The 24,154-nt window shown below is 43.8% G+C and overlaps 1 protein-coding gene across 9 annotated transcripts in view; it reads left to right on the top strand.

Moving 5' to 3' along the window:
* Positions 1 to 24,154, top strand: part of IFT81 (intraflagellar transport 81) — a 196,933-nt gene that overhangs the window by 93,277 nt on the left and 79,502 nt on the right. For 4 of the 9 annotated variants that reach the window (XM_059140884.1, XM_059140886.1, XM_059140881.1 and 1 more), the window contains 3 exons: positions 21,883 to 22,041; positions 23,186 to 23,289; positions 23,868 to 24,048. In XM_059140884.1, coding sequence (XP_058996867.1) covers positions 21,898 to 22,041; positions 23,186 to 23,289; positions 23,868 to 24,048 — 429 coding nt within the window. In that variant the 5' untranslated portion in view covers positions 21,883 to 21,897. Of the gene's footprint in view, positions 1 to 18,866; positions 19,071 to 19,124; positions 19,504 to 20,831; positions 20,975 to 21,882; positions 22,042 to 23,185; positions 23,290 to 23,867; positions 24,049 to 24,154 lie in introns of those variants that run through there. The other 5 variants (XM_059140883.1, XM_059140889.1, XM_059140880.1 and 2 more) reach the window with 5 other exon arrangements.

The following is a 24,154-nucleotide window of genomic DNA, read 5'->3' as shown; positions in this document are numbered from 1 at the left end:
AAGTAGCTCTTTCATAAATGGTTATTGACTTTTTTCTGTAAACGTCCCCTACCCCCTGCCCTGAAGAGCCACTTGTGCATAGCTAAGGATGCTGTCCTCCTGGCTGGGGAACAGGAAGGCCTCATCGCTGTGGTCTGGGGTTCCCATAAACTGCTGCAGGAAGCCACAGAGCAGAGGAGCAGACAGGGTTTCTCTACATTGTGGTGGATTCATTGTCTCCTCTCCTGTCCCTCTTCTTTCAGACTCTCAGCAGAGAAGGCTTAAAGGGTTTCAGCTGAGTGAGAGCCTGTGAATTCAGCTCTTCAGGAAAGGGAGGAAAAAAATGAGCCCAGACTGAGGGTTATTATTAACATATTTGAGGATCAAGAGCCCATTAGAATTGGAGATGGGGTGGAGCTCGAGGGGCAGGGCTCTTCAACATGTCCATCCTTCCTTCCATTCAGATTTATTTATTTATTAGAGAGAAAGAACAAGCAGGGTGAGGGGCAGAGGAGTGAGAAAGTCTCAAGCAGACTCCGCACTGAGTATAGAGCTCGACGTGGGGCTCCATCTTATGACTCCGAGATCGTGAGCTGAGCTGAAACCAAGAGTCTGATGCTTAACTGACCGTGCCACGTCCTTCCTAATTCATTTATATAACAAATATTTACTGAGTGCCAGTGACTCTTTATGTGAGTTAATAAAAGAGACCCAAATAGCCATCCTCTTGGAAATTAATTTCTAAAGAAACAGGATGGACAGTTGATCAGTGAGTCAGATATATAGTGTGTGCGAGGGCCATGTGCCTGACAGAGAAAAAGGAAGCAGGGAAGGAAAATAAGGTTGTTAGGGGTTGAACTTGTTGGTTACATTGAGGTGAAATTTACATAACATAAAACTAACCATTTCAAAGTGAACAATTCAGTGGCATTTAGTACATTCATGATGCTATGCAAACACCACCTCTATCTAGTTCCTAAACATTTTCATCACCAGAAAGAAGACCCCACACCCCTTAGGAGTCACTCCCCCATTCCCTTCTCTTGTCCCTGCAGCCCCCGGCGGCCACAAGTCTGCTTTCTGTCTCTAGGGATTTACCAGCCCCTAGAAACCCCTAATTTTCTTTCTGTCTCTGTGGATTTACCTATTCTGGGCCTTTCACATAAATGGAATCATATACTGGGCATTCTGTTGTGATTGGCTCCTTTCACTTAGTGTCATATTTTCAAGGGTTGCTCACATCTTAGCATGTATCAGTTCATTCCTTCTTGTGGCTGAGTAATATTCTGTTTTATGCATAGATCACATTTGATACACCCATTTCATCAGCTGATGGACATGTGGGCAGTTTCCACCTTTGGCTATGGTGAATAGTGTCACCACGAACACTCTGGCACAAATATTTGCATTCCTGTTTTCAATTCTTTTGGGTAAAAACCTAAGAGTAGAATCACCCATTCCCCACAGGGGATGTGCCAATTTCTGCTCCTGCCTGCAGTGTATGGGGGCTCCAATCTCTCCACATCCTCACCAACCCTTGTTATTTTCCATTTAGTAAATAACAGCCATCTGAGTGGTAAGTACTGGTATCCGGTGAGGTTCAGATTTGCATTTCCCTAATACAAGTCATCAGGCATTGAGCATTTCTTCATGTGTTCATTGGCCATTTGTATATCTTCTTAGAGAAGTACCTGTTTAAGTCCTTTGCCTACATTTGCACTGGGTTGTCTTCTTGTCATTGAGATGGAAGAGTATGGGTTGAAGTTTTCAGTAAGGTGGTCAGAAAAAGCCTCCCTGAGAAGACGACTTTTAAATGAATACCTAAAGAGGCTGAGGGAGCAAACCTCCAGAATGTCTGAGAAAAGCACTGCAGGCAGAGGAAAAGGCAAGTGCAAAGGCCCTGAGGCAAATCACAGAGGAGCAAGAATAAGACTGTGAAGACAGTATCACATGGAATATTAACAAATGATCAACACCCGGACTCATCCGCACACTTGAACAAGATACATAACTTCTTACCGCTTTAGTATGATAATCTGTAAAGTAGGCATAATAATCATTATCAACCTCACTGTGTTAACACAAAGAATTGAATGAAATAATATACCCAGCCCAGGCCTGGTACATAGTGGTGCTCAGAAATGTGGGGTTTGAACCCAGATCAGGAGGACTTCAAATCCTGAGGCTGCCAGGAAGGAAATGTTTATAGGAGAGTCTGAGGGTTTTCGTGGCTGGGAGGCCTGCCAATCAGCCTGACCCAGGCTACTGGGCACTTTCCTCTGTTCGTGTTTGTTTCTTTAAAGATTTTATTTATTTGAGAGAGAGAGAACACAAGTGGGGAAAGGGGCAGAAGGAAAAGGAGAGAGAGAATCTCAAGCAGACTCCACGCTGAGCCTGACATGGGGCTCGATCTCACAACCTGAGCTGAAATCAAGATTCAGAGCCTTAACCAGCTGTACCACGCAGGCACCGCCTCTGTTTGTGTTTCTAACATTAAGCAGGGGGATTAAAGTCTGAATGTCAGCTTTCACCAAGTGACATTAGGTAAATTTCTTAATTGCTTTGAACATAGTTTCTTCTTTTGTGCCTCAAAATGGTGGACAGGATCCAAGATCATATATGTGTTAATAGGATATTTAACAGATGTTGTATGTGAATGTCACCAGCTTATGGTAGATGCTTGAAAAATTTCCCTCTCTTATTAGTTCACTACATGTCTTCCCAGCAAATACATTTCGGGCATTCAAAAAACACAAAATTACCTTTAATCATGTCTTCGCAAGTTACCATGTTGTTTTGACTTGCTATTCGCAGGTAGAATGTGGGCTTTCGGGTTTCAGGTGAGAGTTCAGATCCCAGCTCCTGTGCTTCCTGGCTGTTGAACTTTGGGCCTGTGTCTTAACCTCTCTGAACTTTAGTTTCCTGGCCCATATTCCAAAAAGCAGTTGTCACAATCCAGATCATTTCTGTAAAGTTCCCAGCTCCCGATAGGACTCTTAGCCTCAGGGCCAGTGGTGGACCTTGAAAAGGTAAAGGAAGTCCATGCCGTTTGGGTGGCAAAGAACAAGAGAGAAAAATCCATCAGATTATCTAGAAAAGCTTAGGATGTAGCAAGAGTGAAACCATAAAGGATGAATTTCCAGTCATTTTTCTCCCTCTACAAGGTGCTAAGAGTCAGGAGTCCCAAATACTCTATCTAAAGCTAGTTCCGTGCCCTCCAGCAAGTCCCTTCACCTCTGGGTGCCTCGATTTCCCAGGGGTCCTTCTCCAAGGACCCTCTTCTCTCTGTAACCACTGTGGCATCGCTGCCGACCAGCAGAGGGCAGCGATGCCCCAACATTCGCTATGGAGTATGTGCCTCCAAGTCTAGTTCTGTTTGCTCTGCTGCTATTGTCTGACCTGGGCAAGAAAACTGTGGTAGAAAATCAATAATGATGTTTCCCTTTTTTCAAACACCCTTATTTTTTCCTCCAGTGACAGTCAGAATGAGGTCTTGCCACAGCATACAGATGAGGAAATAGAGCTCAGAAGCACAAGAAATTTAACAAGGCTGCATAGGAACAATTGACTGATGATTTTGGTCCCACTACACCCTAAATTTAGACCGTTCCAACCCTGGGAAAGTGTTACAGTTTATCTGGTCTGCTTAGTAGATAATCCATTATATGTTTTATAGCTCATGAAGTATTTTCTGATCTCTAATATCAGAGGATTCTCATTTTTTCTTCCCAGCTTACAGATGAGCAAACAGAGGGTTCTAGAACTTAAGCCATTTGGCTTAGCATTTCCTTAATCAGCTCCATTTTAGAGGTTGTTGGGTAGACTCCCAGAGATATTAGCTTAAAAAGTACAGAACTTGATGTTTTGCAGCAATTTTTATGTGATGGGACGTAGTGGGTTCTAGTCCAAATGTTGTTTTTTGTTTTGCAAAAGGAGGTCAGTCCTTCTCTGTCTCAGCACTGGTGATTAGCAATCCCGTGTGGAACTGGAATAGCTGTAGATCACTAGTTTCACTCAAAAGGGACTATCAAATGATACGTCAGTCCCCACCTCCAGGTTCTGATATCCACCCCCGAGCACTAAGAGAATCCCTATTTTTGGTGGCAGTTTTATTTGTATGCTTTGCAATGTCTTCAATGGACCCTTGGGTTGGTTAAGATGCTGTCACAGAAAGGCACAACTCAAATTAGCTTAAACACTTGAAACATTAAGGACAATTTTTATTTCATATAACAGTCTCCAAGGTGGCTCATGAAGCAACTCAACAAATCAGTAGAATTATCCTGTCCCGAAATGTCAGTAGGGCTGAGGTTAAGAAACCCTGAATTAGGGACGCCTGGGTGGCTCAGTGTGTTGGGCCTCTGCCTTCAGCTCAGGTCATGATCCCAGGGTCCTGGGATCGAGCCCCGCGTCAGACTCTCTGCTCAATGGGGAGCCTTCTTCCCCCACCCCCTCCCGCTGCCTCTCTGCCTACTTGAGATCTCTGTCAAATAAATAAATCAAATCTTAAAAAAATAAAGAAACCTTGAATTCAAACAGGGAGGATTCAGCCTCTAGAGCAGGGGTTGGGCTTGGGGTCTGCCTCCGTGAAGCACATGGCAGTGAGGAGGTGGGAGGCCCCCACACACAGTTGGGGTCGGGGAGTCTGCAAGAGGAAAGGAGGATTGGCTTTTGGAAAGGCAATCAACAGTCTGTTATAAATCCTGATGCTGTTAATTTAGCTCTTAAGGAGCTCGAACTGACTTACACTGAGTCCATCCCACAGCTGGGAGCTAGGGGAGGCGTAAGAGAATCAATACTTGGCCCTCGCCTTTATCTCACTTATAGTCCAGCTGTTGAAACCAGACTTGTATTACTTCCTTTTTACTATTACCATTTGTTGGCTTTTTAAATCATAGAAAATACTGAAAGGAATAAAGAAAAGCGAGAACCGCCCATAACTCATCAAGATAGTTACTGCTAACATTTTTGTTTATTTTCTTCTGATCTAGGCCCTGTTCTCTCATTGTTGCATTTCATGCAAATTATCTCCTCATTCCTACATTCAATAGCTATGGAACTGAGTGCTGGTGCGCGCGGGTCAGATTCTTACTGTACAGAGGAACAGTTTCATTGTAGCTCACAACGATTGAATAGGGGAGGCTTCACCTGTGTCTGTGATTGAGGGAAGAATGTATAAGGATGGCCTTCCAGTGACAGGAGGGGAATGTCCCACGAACAAAGGCAGGGAAGGTAGGGGTAGGGGAGAAGACTGCTGTATATTGGGACGCCAACGGAAAGATTCTAGGTGTAGTGGATATGCTGGTCCCGCATTCATCCCCATATCTGATGGTAACACTCAGTTTTCCTTTTTGGGCATCACTCCTCCACTGTCAACCCTCAGCTCCTCTTTGGGTGTAGCTAATCTCATACCCTGTTTGGGGGCGTCACATGACCGAGTCGGGCCAATCAGAACACCATATTCTCTGGCAGGTGATTGGCTCAGGGACGGGCACATAATTAGATCACGCCAGTCAGGACCAAGGAGACTCCATTCCATTTGTTGGGACCATATGGATTTGAAGCTAATAGATAAGGCTTAGTGCTTCTGGTCTTGCCATCAGTGAGTGGAAAGGCTACATGAAAATAAAACCAACAGAATAAGGAGTTAGAACCAAGAGAGAAGGATTAGTGGAGTCCCAGGATAGTATCTGAGCTCCTAGATCCAGTTGTACTTGAAGCCCTGGTTCCTTTGGATTGTCCAGTCATATGAGCTAATAAATTGCCTCTTTTGCTTAAGCCAATTTTAGTTAACTTTCTGTCTTTTGCAACTCAAAGCCCTAATATACTTTGTAGCCTAGAGTAATGGAAAAAAGTATCAGACTTGGGGTCGGTAGGACTCTGCTCTGCCACTAACGAGCTCTGTCCTTGGGCAAACCATGTCATCTCTCCAGGACTCAACTGCTCTTTAAAATGAAGGAAGTAGAGGTGCCTACTATAGCTTGGTTGGTTAAGCATCTGCCTTTGGCTCAGGTCATGATCCTGGAGTCCCCGGATCAAGCCCCACATTGGGCTCCCTGCTCAGCGGGGAGTCTATTTCTCCCTCTCCCTCTACCCCTCACCCTGCTCTTGCTCGCATACTCTCTCTTTCACAAATGAATAAATAAAATCTTCAAAATAAATAAATAAAAATAAAATGAAGGAAATACTGTGTGCCTCTTGGGTGAATGGCAGTGCATGTGAATTAAAGGGAAATAAAAACATAGAGGATTCTTATGAAATTGCAGGGATCATTTTAGGAAGGAAATTCCAGAAGGGCTTAACAGGCCGCAAGTCTGAATGTAAACTTGGGTGTGCCAAGTAAGTGTCAGGTAGTGATCTAAGTGAAGTGAAATGGGACCAGGTACAAGAAAGAACGTAGATCTCCTGGTCTACCTTTTCTCCTTTGATAAATACATGAGACAAAGGAGTAGTATTCTAAGAAAAATGGCAGCACAGACACGATGCTAATCGGCATCTAGCTAATCTAGCTAATCTAGCTTCATGATCACAGTTGATAGGAGTGTGGGGACTGGAAACCTGGTCAGTTCAAGTCTCATCTGAAGCAGACGGCCTCTTCTCGACTTTAGCCAGTCTGCCACACAGCATATCTAGCTTTCCCACATTTTCAAGGGAACCCAGAAACCCACACAGCTCGAACAAATGGAATTAAGATGCATTGGTTTTGATTGGCTGTCTCATCTTGAAATATCTGTTTTCAAACGATTCATTCTATTGGTTTGTTTGTTTAGCACTCTGTGAGCCAAACACAGCTTGTCTATCTGTGAAACTGAGCCCTGGGAATGCTAGTTTGTTATTCCTTGTGGAAGTGCCAAGACGAATCTCAGTTGGAAGGATGAGAGAGGGTGGTTAGCAGGGAGATAGCTGTACACAACCAAGGGATCAGTAGAAAGTTCATGCAGGAAGACCTCCGTCTTCTCCTGAACAGCAATCCATAAATATTCACTCAATCCTCACATCAACCCTACAGGATAAGGCAGGGTGATTCCATCATGCAGATGGGGAAACTGAGTCTCAGGGAATGCCCACATCCACAAGCTACAAAGCAGCTCCTCAAGGCAGCACTCCTTACCCCCTTGCTGGAGGTACTCAAGTCGGAGCTGACTTTGAAGTTTACTAAAAAGCTCAAGACATTCAAAGGAAAATGGACCCTTTTGCTTAAACGACGCCAACCTGGCTTTGTAGCCCACAAAACCATGCCAGCCTGGCTTTGTATCTCCAGTGCCTTTTAGATCTCTCTGCCTTAACGTGAAAGTAAGCACAAGGCAGCACTTTTCTGATGAGGCGATAGCCATGGGCATGCACCCGTTCAGAACTCCTTCAGGAGAGTCCACTTCGAAGAACATGTTTGACTGACAGTCCGGGTCCTGCCCCTCTGGCTCCACCAATTTCCCCCAGCCAGCGACTGAGCACTGTGGGAGTGCTAGTGCAGCCCTGCTGCTGGCCGGCCAGCCCGGGACTCCTCTTACAGCCTCCTTTGGCTTGGGAAATCCCTATCAGCATGGCCAGAACTTTCTTCAAGCTATGCTGCTGTCTGAGGATCTTCCTGCCCAGTGCTCCTTCCCCCTCACCTTCCACAGGGCTCAGCCTCGTGCCGCAAGCTGAGGATTCTCCCGCCTACTCTAGCTCCTTTCCCTTGTGCGTTTTGCAGCCATGAATAAGGAAATCCTCAGTAAATCTTGTGCAGGTTCGGACCCGTCCTGGCATCTGCTTCTCAGGGGATCTGAACTAACACGGATAACTTCCATTTTGTGGAATGAGCTAAAGAAGTCTATGACTATCCAAACTTACAGATTATCTGCTATCAAGGAAATAGGGGGTTTCACACTGTAACGGTGATGCCCAGGGGCATTGGAGTCAGAATGATCAGGGTGCAAGCCCTGCTGGCCAGTGGTCTGACCGTTAGGAAGTTTCTTAACCCACCCTGAGTCTCTACTTCCTCATCTGTTCAATTGGTGATTCTCAACCAGGAGCAATTTTGTACCCCCCGCCCCGGGGATGTTTGGCAGTGTCTGGAAACATGTTTTGGTTCTCACAACTGGAGGAACTAGGGGAGAGGGGTTTTTGCTACTGACACCATGTGGCTAGAGGCCAGGGACATTGCTGAATACCCTGTAATGCACAGAGCAGCTCCCCACCAACCCCACGCACATGCCCCGCCCAAAGAATGATCCCACCCAAAATGTCCATAGTGCTGGGGTTGAAAAACCCTGGGGGAAATGGAAATGGTAATGGTAGCTGATTCAAAATGCCGACAGGAGGCGCCTCTGAAATCGTGTGCTCAGTATCTGTCATTTCTACTCCCCCCCCCCCCCACTGCAAGTGCCACGGGGCAGGGACCAGATGATTCTAGAGCAGTGTTCTGTATCACCAATGACTCTACCATGAAAGTGCTGAGTAGATTATTATGAATTGAAATGTTTATAAGATGAGTGCAAATCAACAAATGGTCATTGTCGTCGTCATCATCATCATCATCTTCATCAAAGCTGTCTTCCCGGCACCTGGCTCAGTGCCTGGGGTATAATTGGTCCTTGATATTTGTTGAATGAATGAATGAATAAATGAAAAATGAAGGTATATTTACTCATTAACCACTAATTTATGTACTTTGGAGAGAGATTGGAAAGTCTTGGGAAAGAGGCCTAGCCTTTCCCTTGTTATTTCCAAAGAAGCGTTTAGTTCGTGAAAGAAATGACTTTAAAGGATGAGACCTCTGCCAAGCCAGAGTCAGGGGGCCTGAGTCAAAGTCAAGTAGAGTTTAGGACGCACATCTTGCTCAGCTTAGGCAAAAAAGGAAAACGGGCCAGGCTTTGTGTGAACTCGCTGTGAAACAAGAGCTGTTTTCAGGGCCCAGGAACACGCTCTGTCCCATGTTTAATTTCTTCCATCTGTCTGGTATCTGACCTCTGCTGCACTCGAAGGCATTGCCACACATTGTCTGCACACGTTCCCATATAAGGTGATCTCTCTCTTTCTCTTCTTCTCTTCCCCTCTCCCTCTCTTTCCAGGGGTTGGCCGGCAGCAGCACTGGCTTCCTCCGCTCTGCTCTCCCTCTCTTGGCCTTCCCTGGCAGGCTCTGCTGTGAGGATGGATGGCTGGAGAGCGGGAAGGGGCAGGGGGCTGCCAAGGAATGTGGCAGGTTTATTTTTGTTCCGGCTGCATTCTTTGCCAGGCCTGCAGGCCCCAGGCACTTGGGGATGTCACATGCTGATAAGACAGTGGGGGTGACTGAGAGCTGTGGCTCAAATCTGCAACACCCCAGGTGTGAGCCATCGTCATGAAGTGGGGGGGAGGGAGGAGGCAGGGACTGCGAGGTCATGGAACTCACCTTTTCCCATTGCCTGTGCCTGATTCCCAGAAAGACGAGTTTGATCCTTCAGAGAAGCAGTTGAAGGAATTGAGATTTGTAATCACTTAGACCCTGCTTTGGGCGAAACCCAGAGTGGAGTCGAGCCAGGTCAGGCTGAAATTATTAGCTGTGTGACCTTGGGCAGGTTCCCTCTCTGACTCTCAGTTTCCTTATCTGTCAAAATAGTATCAACAAATCTACTTGATACTACTCTAGTATCATAATGAAATGTAAACTCAGTAAGGGCAGGGATTATTGTCAATTATATTCACTGTTGTTTCACCAGCACCTAGAATAGTGCCTGGCACAAAGTCGTTGCTCAGATATGCATTGATGAATTAAATGGCACAATGCTTTTGTGTGCTCAGCACCCAATATCTGATAGCTGTTTCTACCTATTTAACAGCAACAGATATTTATTAGGCACCTATTAAGTGCCTAATAGGCTCTGTCAGGTGCTGGGGACATAGCAGTGAACAAGCCCAACAAGGTCCTTGCTCTAAGAGAGTTTATATCCTAATGGGAGGAACATACAATCAAGTAAACGAAGTGCCGAGAGCACTAAGTGCTATGGAAGAAATTTATAAAGGGATGTAGAAGAAGTGTGTTTTTTTAACCTTTTGGCTGTGACTCACAGCAAAAAATATGTTTTATTGTGTGACCCAAAGAACACGCATGCATTTTTATTAAATTGAAATAAAAACTCCACTAAACAATCATGGTAGAGTGTCTGTGAAGATGTCTGGCAACAGTTTAGCAAACATCGTTCCTGGTATGCCCATGCTACTCCCTGATCCAGAGGTAGAGCCTGTTTCTTCTTTCCTTGAATCAGGGAAGATCTTATGACTTGCTTTAACCAATGGAATGTAAAGGAAATGACTCCGCGTGTTCTGGGTCTCCACTTTAAGAAGCCTGGTGGCTCTTACTTTCATGCTTTTGGTGCCTGGCTGCCGGGTAAGAAAGCTCAGGTCAATCCACAACTCAATGAGAGACTGCAAGGAGAAAGAGCATCCATGCCAAGGGGGACCAGGAAGCAGCACTGAGGCCCTGAAAGGAGGGGAGCTCTCTTGGGTGTTCTAGCCCCGCACGAGCCCCCAGCTGAATTGGGCTGCCAGCCGACCCTGGCACATACCGCATGGAGCAGAAGAACTGGCCAGCTGAGCCTGGCCAACCCACAACTTTGCGGGAAAGAAAAAACAAGTTGTTTTTAAGCTAATAAGTTGGGAGTGGTTTGTGACACAGCAAAAATATTTCTGACACAGTAATGTTTACCCTATTCTGTGTGATATTTTCTATTCCACTTCATTTCTTCCTCCTGAATGAGGAGGCAGAGCCAGGCCAGGGCAAGATCCGGGTGAAGAACAGCCAGGCAGAAGGAACAGCAGTGCCAAGGTCTTGAGGCTGGCATGGGTTTGGTGTGTGGGAGCCACAGAAGGGAGGCCGGTGGCTGGGGAGTAGATAGAGAGGGAAAGCCTGGAATGAAATGAGGCCTCATGATGTGAGCTAAAAGGAACAAAGACAGCCTGGAAGACAGGGTGGATGGGTGACCTCCCAAGGTCTGCCCATCCTTTATTTCTAATTGAGGTGAGATTCACACTGTATAAAATTAACCTTCTTAATGGGAACAATTTGATGACATTGAGTACGTTCACAGGACTGTACAACCACCACCTCTATCTCCAGAAGATGTCCCTCACCCCAGAAGGAAATCCTGTACCCATTAAGCAGGTGCTCCACATTGTCCCCTCCCCTCCCCTTCATCAATCACCAATCTGCCTTCTGTCTCTATGAGTTTGCCTCTTCTAGATACTTCCTATAAGGCGAATCACACAGTGTGTGGACTTTTATGTCTGGCTTCTTTCATGCAACAAAATGTTTTCAAGGTTCATCAATGTTGTAGCCATGGGTCCATACTTCTTTCTTTTTATGGTTGAATAATATGCTGTATATTTATACCACAATTTGTTTAGCCATTCATCTGTTTGCCCATCATTTTGGCTCTCTGATTCCATCTATAGCACACTTATAGACTTCGATTTGACGTCATCAGCCCAGAAGGGAAAAAAGTTCTTGGCAACATGAAGGAGAAGGCCAGTTTGTGCCCCGCTGATCTTGGCCTTTCTGTCTCCTCCCATCAACCTTTTCCTGCGTGATTCGGAGCTTCCTGATGGCCCAAAATGCAGCTCCACTGGCTGGTTACCCTTAAATACTCCCCCTGAATTCTATAAATACACCAACACTCAGCTGGGAAAAAAAGAACTTGAAAGGCATTTGAAATGAAAATATACTTTTTTTCCCATCATGGGCCAAGTGTTTTCTCTATCCTCCCCCTCTGTGATTCCAGGGTAAGCACTTGGATTTTAAACCATTAGCCCTACCTGGATCAGAGAAGACTTTCCTTGGCAAAGGCCTTGTAGGCAGTGAAAGCCAGACAGCATGTTAACACTGGCCCTCCCACACAGAAAATCCCTTTGCCTCCTGCTTCAGTGGCCTGATTTATGGTCCTTCTTTCAGACTCTGCTGAGCCGGTTTCGAGCCAGTTTAGTAGGTTGGTGAAAATGGCTTTGGGATCAGGCCGACGCTGTCTGAATCTTGGCTCAGCCAGCTACTAGGTATGTGAACTTGGGCCCTCTAGTAACTCCCTAGGCCTCCCCAGGCCTGAATTATAAAATAGAAAAAGCAATACTGTCCTTGCAGACCTGTTGTGAAGATTAAATGAGATGATATGGGTGCGGGCAGAGTGCTGAAATGAAATTAGGTCCAACCCCATGTGATGCCTAGAACTTCAGCTAAGGAGCCAGAGGAGCTTGGAGACGTGAGGGTAGTTCCTTTCCCCTCCTCAGGCCTTTCTGCCCATCACTTGGACTGTATAATTGCATATATAATTCAATTTATAATTCATTCAGTCTGCTACTCCAGATGCCCACTCCTCCATTTTCTTCCTGACTCTATGTCCTGGGATCCCAGTCTGAACCAGTGACCTCAATGGGTCTGCTTACCCCCTTGGGCACCCTATTGGGTTTAGCCAATGAGAGGCCACGCTGGAGATCAGAGGGTTGAAGGAGAGTGAGGTCAAGACCGGCTGCATCTAATGGGTCCTGTTAGGCAACATTCTCTGTACTGCTGCTCACTGTCGGCCTTCTGGTGCCTGTTCCCTTCTCTTGCGGTGTCAGCCTTAGGGCAGCAATGCTTGCTTTTGTTGCTGGTTCTTTTGTTAGTTCTCCTCAACCCTGCCCATACCTTTATAAATGGTCCTTTATTAAGCTCTCCTCAATTGCATAGACTGTGCCATCTTTATCCTGCTAGGAAGCTGGCAGTACAGAGATTAGCCATTTTAGAGCACCGCTTAGATTTGCAAGAGGAAGGACATTATTTTATCATTATTATTTTATCATTAACTGAAATCCAAATCTGAGATCCCTTCCTGTCATTTTTGGGCATTTCCTTCTCACGCACATCCCAGGGATTGTCAAGTCCCTGGGCTCTTTTGCAGGGGCAAAGCTTCGGAGAGTCACTTGCAGTCCTCTGTCACTGGTCCGCGCTGGTGACTCCTCAGTCACACACGCATCATCCCAGACTGCCTGGTCCTTTCAGATTCAATATTGTCGATGCTTCCATGTCAGACCTGGGACAAAGAGTGTTGGCCACCCCTAGATTCACCATGTGGCTTCCTCATATTCTTCCCTTCTTAGGAGTTGCCCCAGAATGATCGACCTATGATCCTTTCTCATTCCTCTTAGCAACTTTCTTCTCTCTCTTCTGACTTTGGAAGGAACTCCTCTCTCTGCTTCTCCCTGGAGGACAGCCAGTGTAATCCATAATCTCTCCCAAAGATTTCAGACCTTTACAAAAGGCAGGAGGTATGACTTCTGATTTCAGCTTGCAAATCTCAAGGCAATGCAGATTGTTTCCAGAGGAAGAGAAACAGAAGGAGTACACGCATAAATTAATATTTTAATAAATTCTGATACATATGTGAAGTATTTAATGGAGTTCCTGACCTACAATAAGCACTCAGTAAGTGATGACATGATTATTATTTGAGCCCAGTAGAAATTAGCTGTATCTTATATTTCAATCCATACTCGTACCCAAGGACTGCATATGAATTGCATATTGTTTTGACCCCTCTACATTACCCATTAATCTTACAAAATCCGTTAAAAAACTGTTCTACAAAAATGTAGCACTGCATACACATTTTTTATTTATTTATCTATTTTTTGTTATTTATTTGACACACAGAGGGAGAGAGATCACAAGTAGGCACAGCATCAGGTGGGGCGGCAGGGGTAGGGGGGAAGCAGGCTCCCCCGCTGAGCAGAGCGCCCAATGTGGGGCTCCATCCCAGGACCCTGAGATCATGACCTGAGCTGAAGGCAGAGGCTTAACCCACTAAGCCACCTAGGCGCCCCACCACACACACATTTAACAACACCTCTGCAGTCTCACCCATCCAGGTGAATGTTTCACATATTAGTTATCTTTTTATCTTTTAGGAGAGCACATTCTACTACTAAGCATACCCACAAAATTAAATTGCCAGAGCTAAGGCAATTTAGGATATAGGTGAAATTCAATTCAGGTTTTCATTTAAATTCCATTTCTTTCCTCACCAACTAACCTAGATGGCAATGGCATTAAGTGACAATTAATGAATAGCAGAATAACCCACTTCCAAATTCGTTCCTGTGCCTGGGTCATTTTTCCCAGTTTTAAAAGAATGAGATAAAGTGGGCAGTGTGCAGAGTAGCCCCAGATGGGATAGCATCTTGAAAACTGGCATTCTCTGAATACTCATGCAGAATCCAGAAATATCTCATGGTCAGGATGAAAGGTCTAAATTTAATACCAAAAACAGAAAATTGGCTTGGCTTTCCATGCTCTGCACAGGAAAGTTCTTGTTTGGAAGTTATGAAATGAAAAGGGACTGGAGGCATTATGTTCATAGTATCCTCAGATTTTTGTGGAGACCTGGGGAGTCTGCGGATATCTTAAGACCTCACTTGGCCCACGATGGAAGCCTGTAGTGAAGAAAGATGATTTATTTGTTGGGAGGAAATCGGGGAGAAAGTTTGCACTGATATGGGTGCTCTCCAGAATAAGTACAGGCTCATTTCTTCCTCTTCTGGTTTTGCCTACCCAGATTTTAAGATTTAACCACCTTCCCTGACTTCTGGAAGAGACATCTGTTGTTCTTGTTTGCACTGCATCTCTACCTCTGGTAACAGAATCCAGTTCTTCCTTTTTTGGAGCAGCCCTCCTCAGATTCATCTATCAGAGTCATAGCAATGGATTCAAGAATGGCCTGACACACTTGAGACCAGTGAGGGTCATCCCTGGGAATTTGCTGGAACTGTTGGAAAAAAGACTCTAGTTTTAGTGAGGTTGCTAGGCGGGAAGAAAATAAACCTCTTGCTAATAGCAGCCCATTCAGAGGGAAGTGGAGATAAGAGACAGTGAAATGAAGGGAGAAAGAATATCAAGATGACCTAGATCACACTGTACCTGAAGGCAGAATATCCTTGGACTTCACAACTACATGAAATAAAGGCCCCCTCCTTATTTTAATTTTGTACTAAACTGAGTCTTGAAAAACACATTTTGACCGGGAGTGATTTTTTTTTCCCATCCTCTGAATAACCAGAGGAGAAGTTCACAACCATGGATAGCCTTGCAGTATCTACAAGGTTTAATAAGGGAGTTGTAAGGGGCAGCTTCTATTTTCTCTCACCTCCTCCACACCTGTCCCCACCCTCTTCTCCACTAGAGGCTGGTGAACTTTTAAAGCACACTTCCATTTAACAGCATCTTCTTATCAGAGGGCTTCAGGTGAGAAGCAGATCGGGTATTTTAGTGTTTTGGTAGCAAGGGACAAGTAGGTTGCAACAACAGTTTGTTGTTACAACCAAAAACTACTAAGGAATCCACCTCTTCGGTTCTGTGGTCTACAACCATGAGCACCCAAGAGGCTAAAATTAACAAAAATTCAAAGGAAAAGACAAACCCAAGAATGAATAACCATCTACCTCCCAATTACTCATGCCCCTGCTCATCTGACTTAGCCAATGGAAGTGCTTTATCCATAAGGCAGTGGAGGTATGTACACAGATATTCATAGCACATTGTTCAGTGTCCCTCAGCTGAGGAATGGATGGACAATGGACTGTTATTCTGCCACAAATGGAATGAGGTACTGATACATGCTACAACACAGATGAACTTTTAAACATTATACTAAGTGAAAGAAGCCAGACTGATACTTTAATGATTCCTTTTATATGAAATATCCAGGAGAGGTATAGTCCTAAAGAAGGAAAGCACATTAGTGGTTTCCAGGGGCTGTGTGGTGGCAAGTTTTTGGTTTTTTTTTTGATGGCTAAAGGGTATGGGCTCTCTTTTTGGGGTGATGAAGATGTTCTGTGATTAGATAGTGGTGATGGCTACACAACTTTGTGATTAAGCTAAAAGCCATTGAATTATGTACTTTATTTTTTATAATAATTTTTAATAAAATTTGAGTTTTGACACACATTGTTACATTGTTTTCAGGTGTACAACATAGTGCTTCAGTTTCTCTATATGTTATGCTTATCACAAGCACAGCTACCATCAGTCACCGTATGTCACTATTGCAATGTCATTTACTATACTCTCTGTGCGATGCCTTTTATTTCCATGACTTATTCATTACTTAACTGGAAGCCTGTTTCTCCTACTCCCTTTCAACTATTTAGTCTAACCACCCCCAACCTCCCCTTTCCTCTGGCAACCACCACTTTGTTCTCTGTATTTATAGGTATGGTTTGGCTTTTTGCTTGTTTGTTCATTTGTTTTGTTTTTTAGAGTCTACATATGAGTGAAATCATATGGGATTTGTCTTTTTGAGTCTGACTTATTTCACTTAGCACTATACCCTTTAGGTTCATCCTTTTTGTCCCAAATGGTAAGATCTCATTCTTTTTTTTTTTTTTTTTTTTTTTTTAAAGATTTTATTTATTTATTTGACAGAGAGAAATCACAAGCAGATGGAGAGGCAGGCAGAGAGAGAGGAAGGCAGAGAGGGAGGAAGGGAAGCAGGCTCCCTGCTGAGCAGAGAGCCCGATGCGGGACTCGATCCCAGGACCCTGAGATCATGACCTGAGCCGAAGGCAGCGGCTTAACCCACTGAGCCACCCAGGCGCCCAGATCTCATTCTTTTGCATGGCTCTGTGACATTCCTGTATGTGTGTATGTGTGTGTGTTTGTGTGTGTATCTTCTTTATCCATTCGTTTATTGGTGAACACTTGGGGTGCTTCCATACCTTGGCTAGTGTAAATAATGCTGCAGTAAACATAGGGATGCATAGATCTTTTTGAATTAGTGTAAATTATATACTTTAAATGGGTGAACTGTATGTATGTGGATTACACATTGATGAAACTTTTTTTTTTAAGATTTTATTTATTTATTTGACAGAGAGAGAACGAACACAAGTAGGTAGAGAGGCAGGCAGAGAGAGAGAGGGGGAAGCAGGCTCCCCACCGAGCAGAGAGCCGGATGCGGATGCGGGGCTCAATCCCAGGACCCTGAGATCATGACCTGAGCGGAAGGCAGAGGGTTAATCCACTGAGCCACCCAGGCACCCCAGAAACTTTTTTTTTTTTTTAAATAGACTCAGGGTAGGGGTGGGACTTCGTCAGAAAGACTATCTCATATAATTGGACTTCCCTTCAGCTATTAAAAATGTCAAATATGGGGCGCCTGGGTGGCTCAGTAGGTTATAAAGCCTCTGCCTTCAGCTCAGGTCATGATCTCAGGGTCCTGGGATAGAGCCCCACATAGAGTTCTCTGCTCAGCAGGGAGCCTGCTTCCTACCTGCCTCTTTGCCTACTTGTGATCTCTCTCTCTGTCAAAAAAAAAAAAAATGTCAAATACAGTTCAGCCAAGAGACATGTTTTGGGGTTTATAAGGAAGACTCAACATCTACGAGGAAAAAATTCTTCATGTGGGTAGCTTGACTTGGAATGTAATCAGCCTTCAGTGTTGTGGAATTGTTGCTGAGTTCTTCTTGGACTCTTCATGAATCCATTCAAGGTTTTATCTTAAATGAATCAGGGGGTGGTAAGTCTTCCTCTGGCCTGTATCTGGGCCCTATACATAGGCAGAGACCTAATATGAGCAGGCTTCTCTGTGTCTCACTTTTTTGGTTCAAGATGGAATATAATCTTCTCAGTATGTGGATTCCAAGAAGTGTGCTGACTGGCCTCAAATTTTTCCTTGGGTTCCAGAGCAACCACATTAAACATAACATCCATTCAAATTTGAGTGCAAAGAGTAGATTCCATTGCTTACTCCAATTTACACAGGATTGCATTCTCATAACTGAAAATTATAGTGCTTCTATAATAGCCGCAACAGGCAGAGGAGGAACTAAAAACTACCCAATAAACCACTCTTATCTTTCTAGAGCCTACATCTGTAGACTCTGTAGAAGGAGCAAATCTAACCATCTCGCTTTTTAAAAAGTAGGGGAAAAAGGTAAAATGTCATTAGCTCTTCCAGTGTCAGGCACTATTCAAATGACTTTACCTATTTTGACACACTTAATTCTCACATCAGCCTTTTGAGGAAAGTAGTATTATAGCCATATATTATAGAGGAGATCAGGAAAGGTCAGAGAGGTAAGGCTGCAAGATGGCAGACCCAGGTTTCAAATCCTGGTGGCCCAGGGAATCTCCTAATACATCCACCAATACATCCACCAGGATCAATTAATTATTCAGTTCCTTATATGAATCTTTCACTATTCCTCCCAAAGTTATTTAAATTATTTAACTTTTCAAGGTTTTCAGTGTTGCCTTCTCCAACTCTCAGGACCATCTGTGAGCTGGGATGGGTCTTCGTTTTCCCCCAGGTGCCCGGCAGGATGCCTGTTTCTGTTCAGTAGTCAGAAGGCAACCAGCAATGGAGTCATCTTGCAATGTTCTGTTCCCTCTGCTCAAAAAAAAATATCCCATGTGGCTAATTTTCACTGATCCTTAAACATCACTTTATCTGGTGGAAACCTTCCTGATTGTACGGGCCCTTCAGACCCAAATAAACTCAGGATATACTTCATCTGGCCTCCCCCATTATCCTTTTGTGATAGTTTTGGAGTTGCCTTTCAGTGGTCTCTTTATCCGCAGTAGACTATGCTCCTTGAAAACAGGAGCCCTGTAGTAATTCCTGGCTTCCTTTGCATCGCCAGCAGCCATCGCAGAGCAAGGCAAATAGGAGATGCCTCATAAGGAATTTGTTTCCCTTTTTTGTTTGTTTTATTTTACTCTGAGACTGATACTAAATCAGTCTTCCAAGATGTTTTCTTCCAAGATGTTTGGACAGGCAACTAAGTTTTCAGGGCGTGAGGAATTTCATGTTTTTTCCCCTCATACTTTCCTTGCCAGCTGACATCACGAAGTACAGTGGTCCCCAGTCCTCACCGTGGCACGGGACTAGTAAACGCACTTGCACGTGGGCCGGGCACCACACTTTTCCCCGCTGGGGACCTCGGCCCTACCGTGCCCCCGAGGGCCCCGCGGAAACGGCCTGGCCCACCCGCCGGAAGTGACGTAATCTCACGGCCTAGCAACCGTTGCCAGGGAGCTCGTCTCTAGGAACCCTGGAGAGCCTGGATGCCTCCTGCGGGGGGGGAAAGTGGTTTCTTGAGGAGAATTTGAGGTAACCTCGCCAAGACGCGCTCGGAAACTTCCCTGAAGCCCCCCACTCCCCAAAAGAGAACTCCCTCCTCGTCCCCTTCCCAGAGCAGCACCTTCGCCAGGGGAGGGTCGCAGCAGTTAAGCCCTCCACGCCGGGGTCGGTGCCTGATGGGCCTCGCGAGGATCCAGGCAGCTCCCCCGAAGGTTGAGCGGTCGGGGAGCCCAAATCACCCCCCGCGAGGGGTCTGGGTCGTATGTGGGGTCCCCTGTCCACTGTCCCGAGCCCCGGGCGCGGGGCGGGGTGGGACACTATTTTTGGGAATCCTAAGAGGCTGCTGGTCCCGCGCTCGTGCCGGCCTGGGACCAGGGCAGCGTCGTTTCCGTCCCGAGTTGTGCCAGATAGACGCACGTCCTGGTTTTAATTCTTCCCCCCACCCCCTTGGGCTCTTATGTGGGTAAGTGCTCGTGAATTAGTGTGGCGACTTTTCCGCTGGCAGAGGGAGAGTAATTGCTTTTGCTAATTTTAGAGCGCAGAGCCCGCTGGGCATAGACAACCTACCTGTTCAGTACATCTTTGTCCTTAGCTGGTGACCATCAGAAAGCTGGTGGGCACCTAGGGGGAACCCGACTAGTTTCTTTTCCTCTCCTGGTAACATTTTACTCGTTTATCCAAGTGTCTTGTTTTGAAAGGGAAAAAATATATGTGTGTGTATATATATGTTATATATTATATACATATAATTTCTAAATCATTAAACTTCTATATGTATGGGAAGGTTATGACGTGGATTTTTACTTAAAATATTTTTAACAACGAAAAACTTGCATCTCCGAGGTGGATTTTTATTTCATTTATGTAAAAGTTTTCCTTTTGTAGATTAAAGGAAGCCTCGAATTTTTTAAAGCACATTGGTTATCCTTTCTACTATCTTTTGACTCATTTTTTAACAATAATAATCACTGATTCATAGTTTTAGATTTAATGTTTTACAAATATGCAGCTCCACCCCCCCAATTAAAATCTATTTCAGAGCAAAATGCATGCAGCCCCAACTAATGTCTTTGATAAAATAGCATCTATTCATTTCTTAGTTAAAAACTCTTAGGGAGCACTGAAGTAATTTTTAAAAATTTCTTTTCTTAGCAGTTCATTTTTTAATTCCTTTTTTAAATTGCTAATTTTAAAAAATTACCTGCCTGCAAAATTTCTGCCAGTTCTTCCCATATTAAACAATTGATACCCTCAAGCAGGAAACACTAGGAACCATGGTAAAGCTGCTTCAGCAGTTAAATAATCAGATATTTAATTTTTTAAAACTTAAGATCACGACCAGTTGACTTGGGCTTATCTTTCTTTTTCTGGCCTTGGGCCCGTGAACACATTTGTCCAGTCAATGGAAGAATTCAGTTTTGATGCAGTGGGTATTCACAGATAGAATTAGGCACAAAAATGTCCTCATGGAATTTACAATTTAATAGAGAAGAGAAACCATACATGAGTCACTAGTACAAAACAGAAAAATAACTCTAGGGGCGCCTGGGTGGCTCAGTGGGTTAAGCCTCTGCCTTCAGCTCAGGTCATGATCTCAGGGTCCTGGGATGGAGCCCCACATCGGACTCTGCTCAGCAGGGAGCCTGCTTCCCCCTCTCTCTCTGCCTGCTGCTCTGCCTGCTTGTGATCTCTTTCTCTATCAAATAAATAAGATAAAACCTTTAAAAAAAAAAAAGAAAAAGAAAAATAACTCTAGGAGAACAGTGCAGATTAAATGTGGTTAGCCTCCAGGGCAGGTGCTGCTGCCGTTATTCTGATGGAGAATGTGGGAGATAGCTTGAGAATGACTTCCTGGAAGAATGTGCATTTGGAGGGCAAACCCTGAAAGATGGTAAGGATCTGCACCTGTGGAGATCGGGAGACAGTTTTTCTAGGTAAGAAAACAGCATTAACTGAAGACAGGTGAAAAAATTAAGGAGCAGTAACTTTTCAGTCGGGTGAAATTTAAGAGTGAAAGGTAACAGTTTGGAAAAATGAAGGTGGGAAAACTCAACTGAGTTACATCTGAAAAATCAAAATTCAAGAAATTTAGAATTTATTTTGTGAGCAATGAGAAGCACACAAACGATTTGGAATAGGAGAGGCAGGGGCCAGAAAACTCGAGGCTGTTTCCTTATTGAAGGCACAGGGAAACATAGGCCTGAATTAGTCAATGGTGGCAGAGTCGATCCCTACAGTCCATAACGTCAGTGGGTGAAGAGTGCTTGGTGGAGGAAACCAGAAAACCAAAGAATGCACATCGAGACTGAAGCTTGCAGCCTTAGCTTGGCTTCATTTGGGTGTGGCTGTGTACAGTTATGTGCCCACGGTTGCCAGATCTGATTTGGAAGAGAAACTGGATGTCTGGATTTTTATCGTTAAAAAAAAAAATTTCCCACTTTTTAAACATGGGCTGCTAATTAAAAAAAAAAAAAAAAAATTAGAAGCATGTCTGTAGCCTACAGATTTTTACCCCTGGGTAGTTGTGGAGCTGAATGGGAGAGATGTTATTGTAGGTGGGATTTATTATTCATTTGTCCATATGAACTCAGTGTTAATTCAGATGATTGCTATCCTACCAGATGTATATACAAAACATGGTATTCAGTATTAGCAGTATATACTGAAACATTCAAAATAAAGTCTTCATATCCTGATTTCTTTCAATAAAATAACCCTTTTCACAGCATTTTGTATGCCCCAGAGAATTAATACTCTTCATTCCTACTTCCTATAAACTTAATACTAAATTTTTTCTGGAATGTTTGTTACCAGTACTGAGGAATTTTATCTCTATTTTTAGTTATAAGACCCAATTATGAGTGATCAAATCAAATTCATTGTGGACAATCTCAATAAAGAGCCTTTTAGGAAGAACTATAATTTAATCACATTTGATTCCCTGGAGCCAATGCAACTATTGCAAGTTCTCAATGATGTTCTGGCTGAAATTGACCCAAAGGTAAGAATTTTCTCTTTCTTGTGATGAAAAGGATAGCAGGAAAGTCATTTTCTGCCTCTAAATATCTGTGACTCTTGGGCCTTATTTTTCATGCCTGTAAAGTAATAATAAATGATGTTTAAGATTTCTCTACTAGCTTAAAAATTAGATTATCTGGGGCGCCTGGGTGGCTCAATGGGTTAAAGCCTCTGCCTTCAGCTCAGGTCATGATCCCAAGGTCCTGGGATGGAGCCCCACATCGGGCTCTCTGCTCCACGGCAAGACTCCTTCCCCCTCTCTCTCTCTGCCTGCCTCTCTGCCTACTTGGGATATCTGTCCGTCAAATAAATAAATAAATAATCTTTTAAAAATTAGATTATCTGCTTGTACCTTATTTAGAAATTATTTCCCTGTTCCAAACATAAATTGATTTGGTCCTAGAAAGAAAATGCTCTTACAAAAGGTTTTATTGTATTGCAAGTTAGGTCATGTCCCTTATACACTGGTCTTTTCTACTGGATACTTTTTAAGCTTGATATTCTTCTTTTTTTTTTTTAATTTTTTTAAAAGATTTTTATTTATTTATCAGAGAGAGAGGAAGAAAGCGAGCACAGGCAGACAGAGTTGCAGGCAGAGGCAGAGGGAGAAGCAGGCTCCCTGCTGAGCAAGGAGCCCGATGTGGGACTCGATCCCAGGACGCTGGGATCATGACCTGAGCCGAAGGCAGCTGCTTAACCAACTGAGCCACCCAGGCGCCCCATCTTTTTTTTTTTTTTTTTTTAAAGATTTTATTTATTTATTTGACAGAGAGCACAAGTAGGCAGAGCGGCAGGCAGAGGGAGAGGGAGAAGCAGGCTCTCTACCAATGAGGGAGCCCAATGCCGGGCTCAATCCCAGGGGCCTGGGATCATGATCTGAACTGAAGGCAGCCGCTTAACCGACTGAGCCACCCAAGCACCCCAAGCTTGACATTCTTAATACAAATCCTGATCTGACTTGTATGTACCCTCACTTGGAATCTGGGGGCCTCCATACTTAATCTGTTTTATGAGGAGATCATTGTGCCTGTTATGCTCTAGTAGAACAATTTTGTCAGTGAGTTTAAATATTTTTCTTTATTAGATATACAACAATAACATATTTTTTCAATTTCTTTATCTGTTAGCAAGTTGTTGATATCAGAGAGGAGATGCCAGAGCAAACAGCCAAAAGGATGTTGAGCCTTCTTGGTATCCTTAAATATAAACCTCCAGGAAATGCCACAGACATGTAAGAATTTGATCACATGTTGCTTTCTTAAAGCTGTGCTTGAATATCTACACTTTAATGGGCTACAGTCTTTCTAGGCAATACCTGGTCTCTGTGTCAATGGCTTTAGTACGTCACTGAGTTTCAAAATAATCTTGAACTTTTAATATTATTTTGTCATGTGAAAGTCTTACATGGGTCACTTTTCTCCCCAATCCAAAAAAAAAACACAAAAAAACAAAAAAACAAGGCAAATTCCACGATTCCATTTTATCATTTATCTGCCATCCTAGATAAAAATAATCACTTAAACTTGCCCAGTAAATGAAGTATTAAGGCAGACTACCAATTAATGGTTCCAGTACAACCTTCCCCTATAGTCCAGTGATATATTCCAGGCCTAATTTTATGTTTATTGTTGATATACAGAATGACTTTAGAATAGCCTTGGTTTTTTGTGTTGTTTTTTTTTAATAGTCATGGAAAGCCATCAAGAAATTATAAATTAGGATTTGAGCTTTTATCTCTTTTCAAGGTTTATTTGTTATAAGCCAGGGGTGAAGGATGATCACCTGCTTGTGTTTATTTTCTTTTTATAGGAGTACCTTTCGTCAGGGTCTGGTGATTGGAAGTAAACCTGTAATTTATCCAGTACTCCACTGGCTTCTTCAGAGGACTAATGAACTGAAGAAAAGAGCATATTTAGCTCGTTTTTTAATAAAACTTGAGGTACCAAGTGAGTTTCTTCAGGATGAAACTGTGGCTGATACCAATAAACAGGTATACAATACACAAATGGTATTTTTAAACGATCTGTAGATGTCAGGGTGTACATGTTCAAATACCTGTTAATTTCTCTTTAACTTATTTGCTTCTCTTCATTTCC

The sequence above is a fragment of the Mustela lutreola genome, chromosome 11, assembly GCF_030435805.1.
Source record: "Mustela lutreola isolate mMusLut2 chromosome 11, mMusLut2.pri, whole genome shotgun sequence".
Lineage (NCBI taxonomy): Eukaryota > Metazoa > Chordata > Mammalia > Carnivora > Mustelidae > Mustela > Mustela lutreola.
Note: the sequence above shows the minus strand (reverse complement) of the source record. Positions and strands in the feature narration are given on the sequence as shown.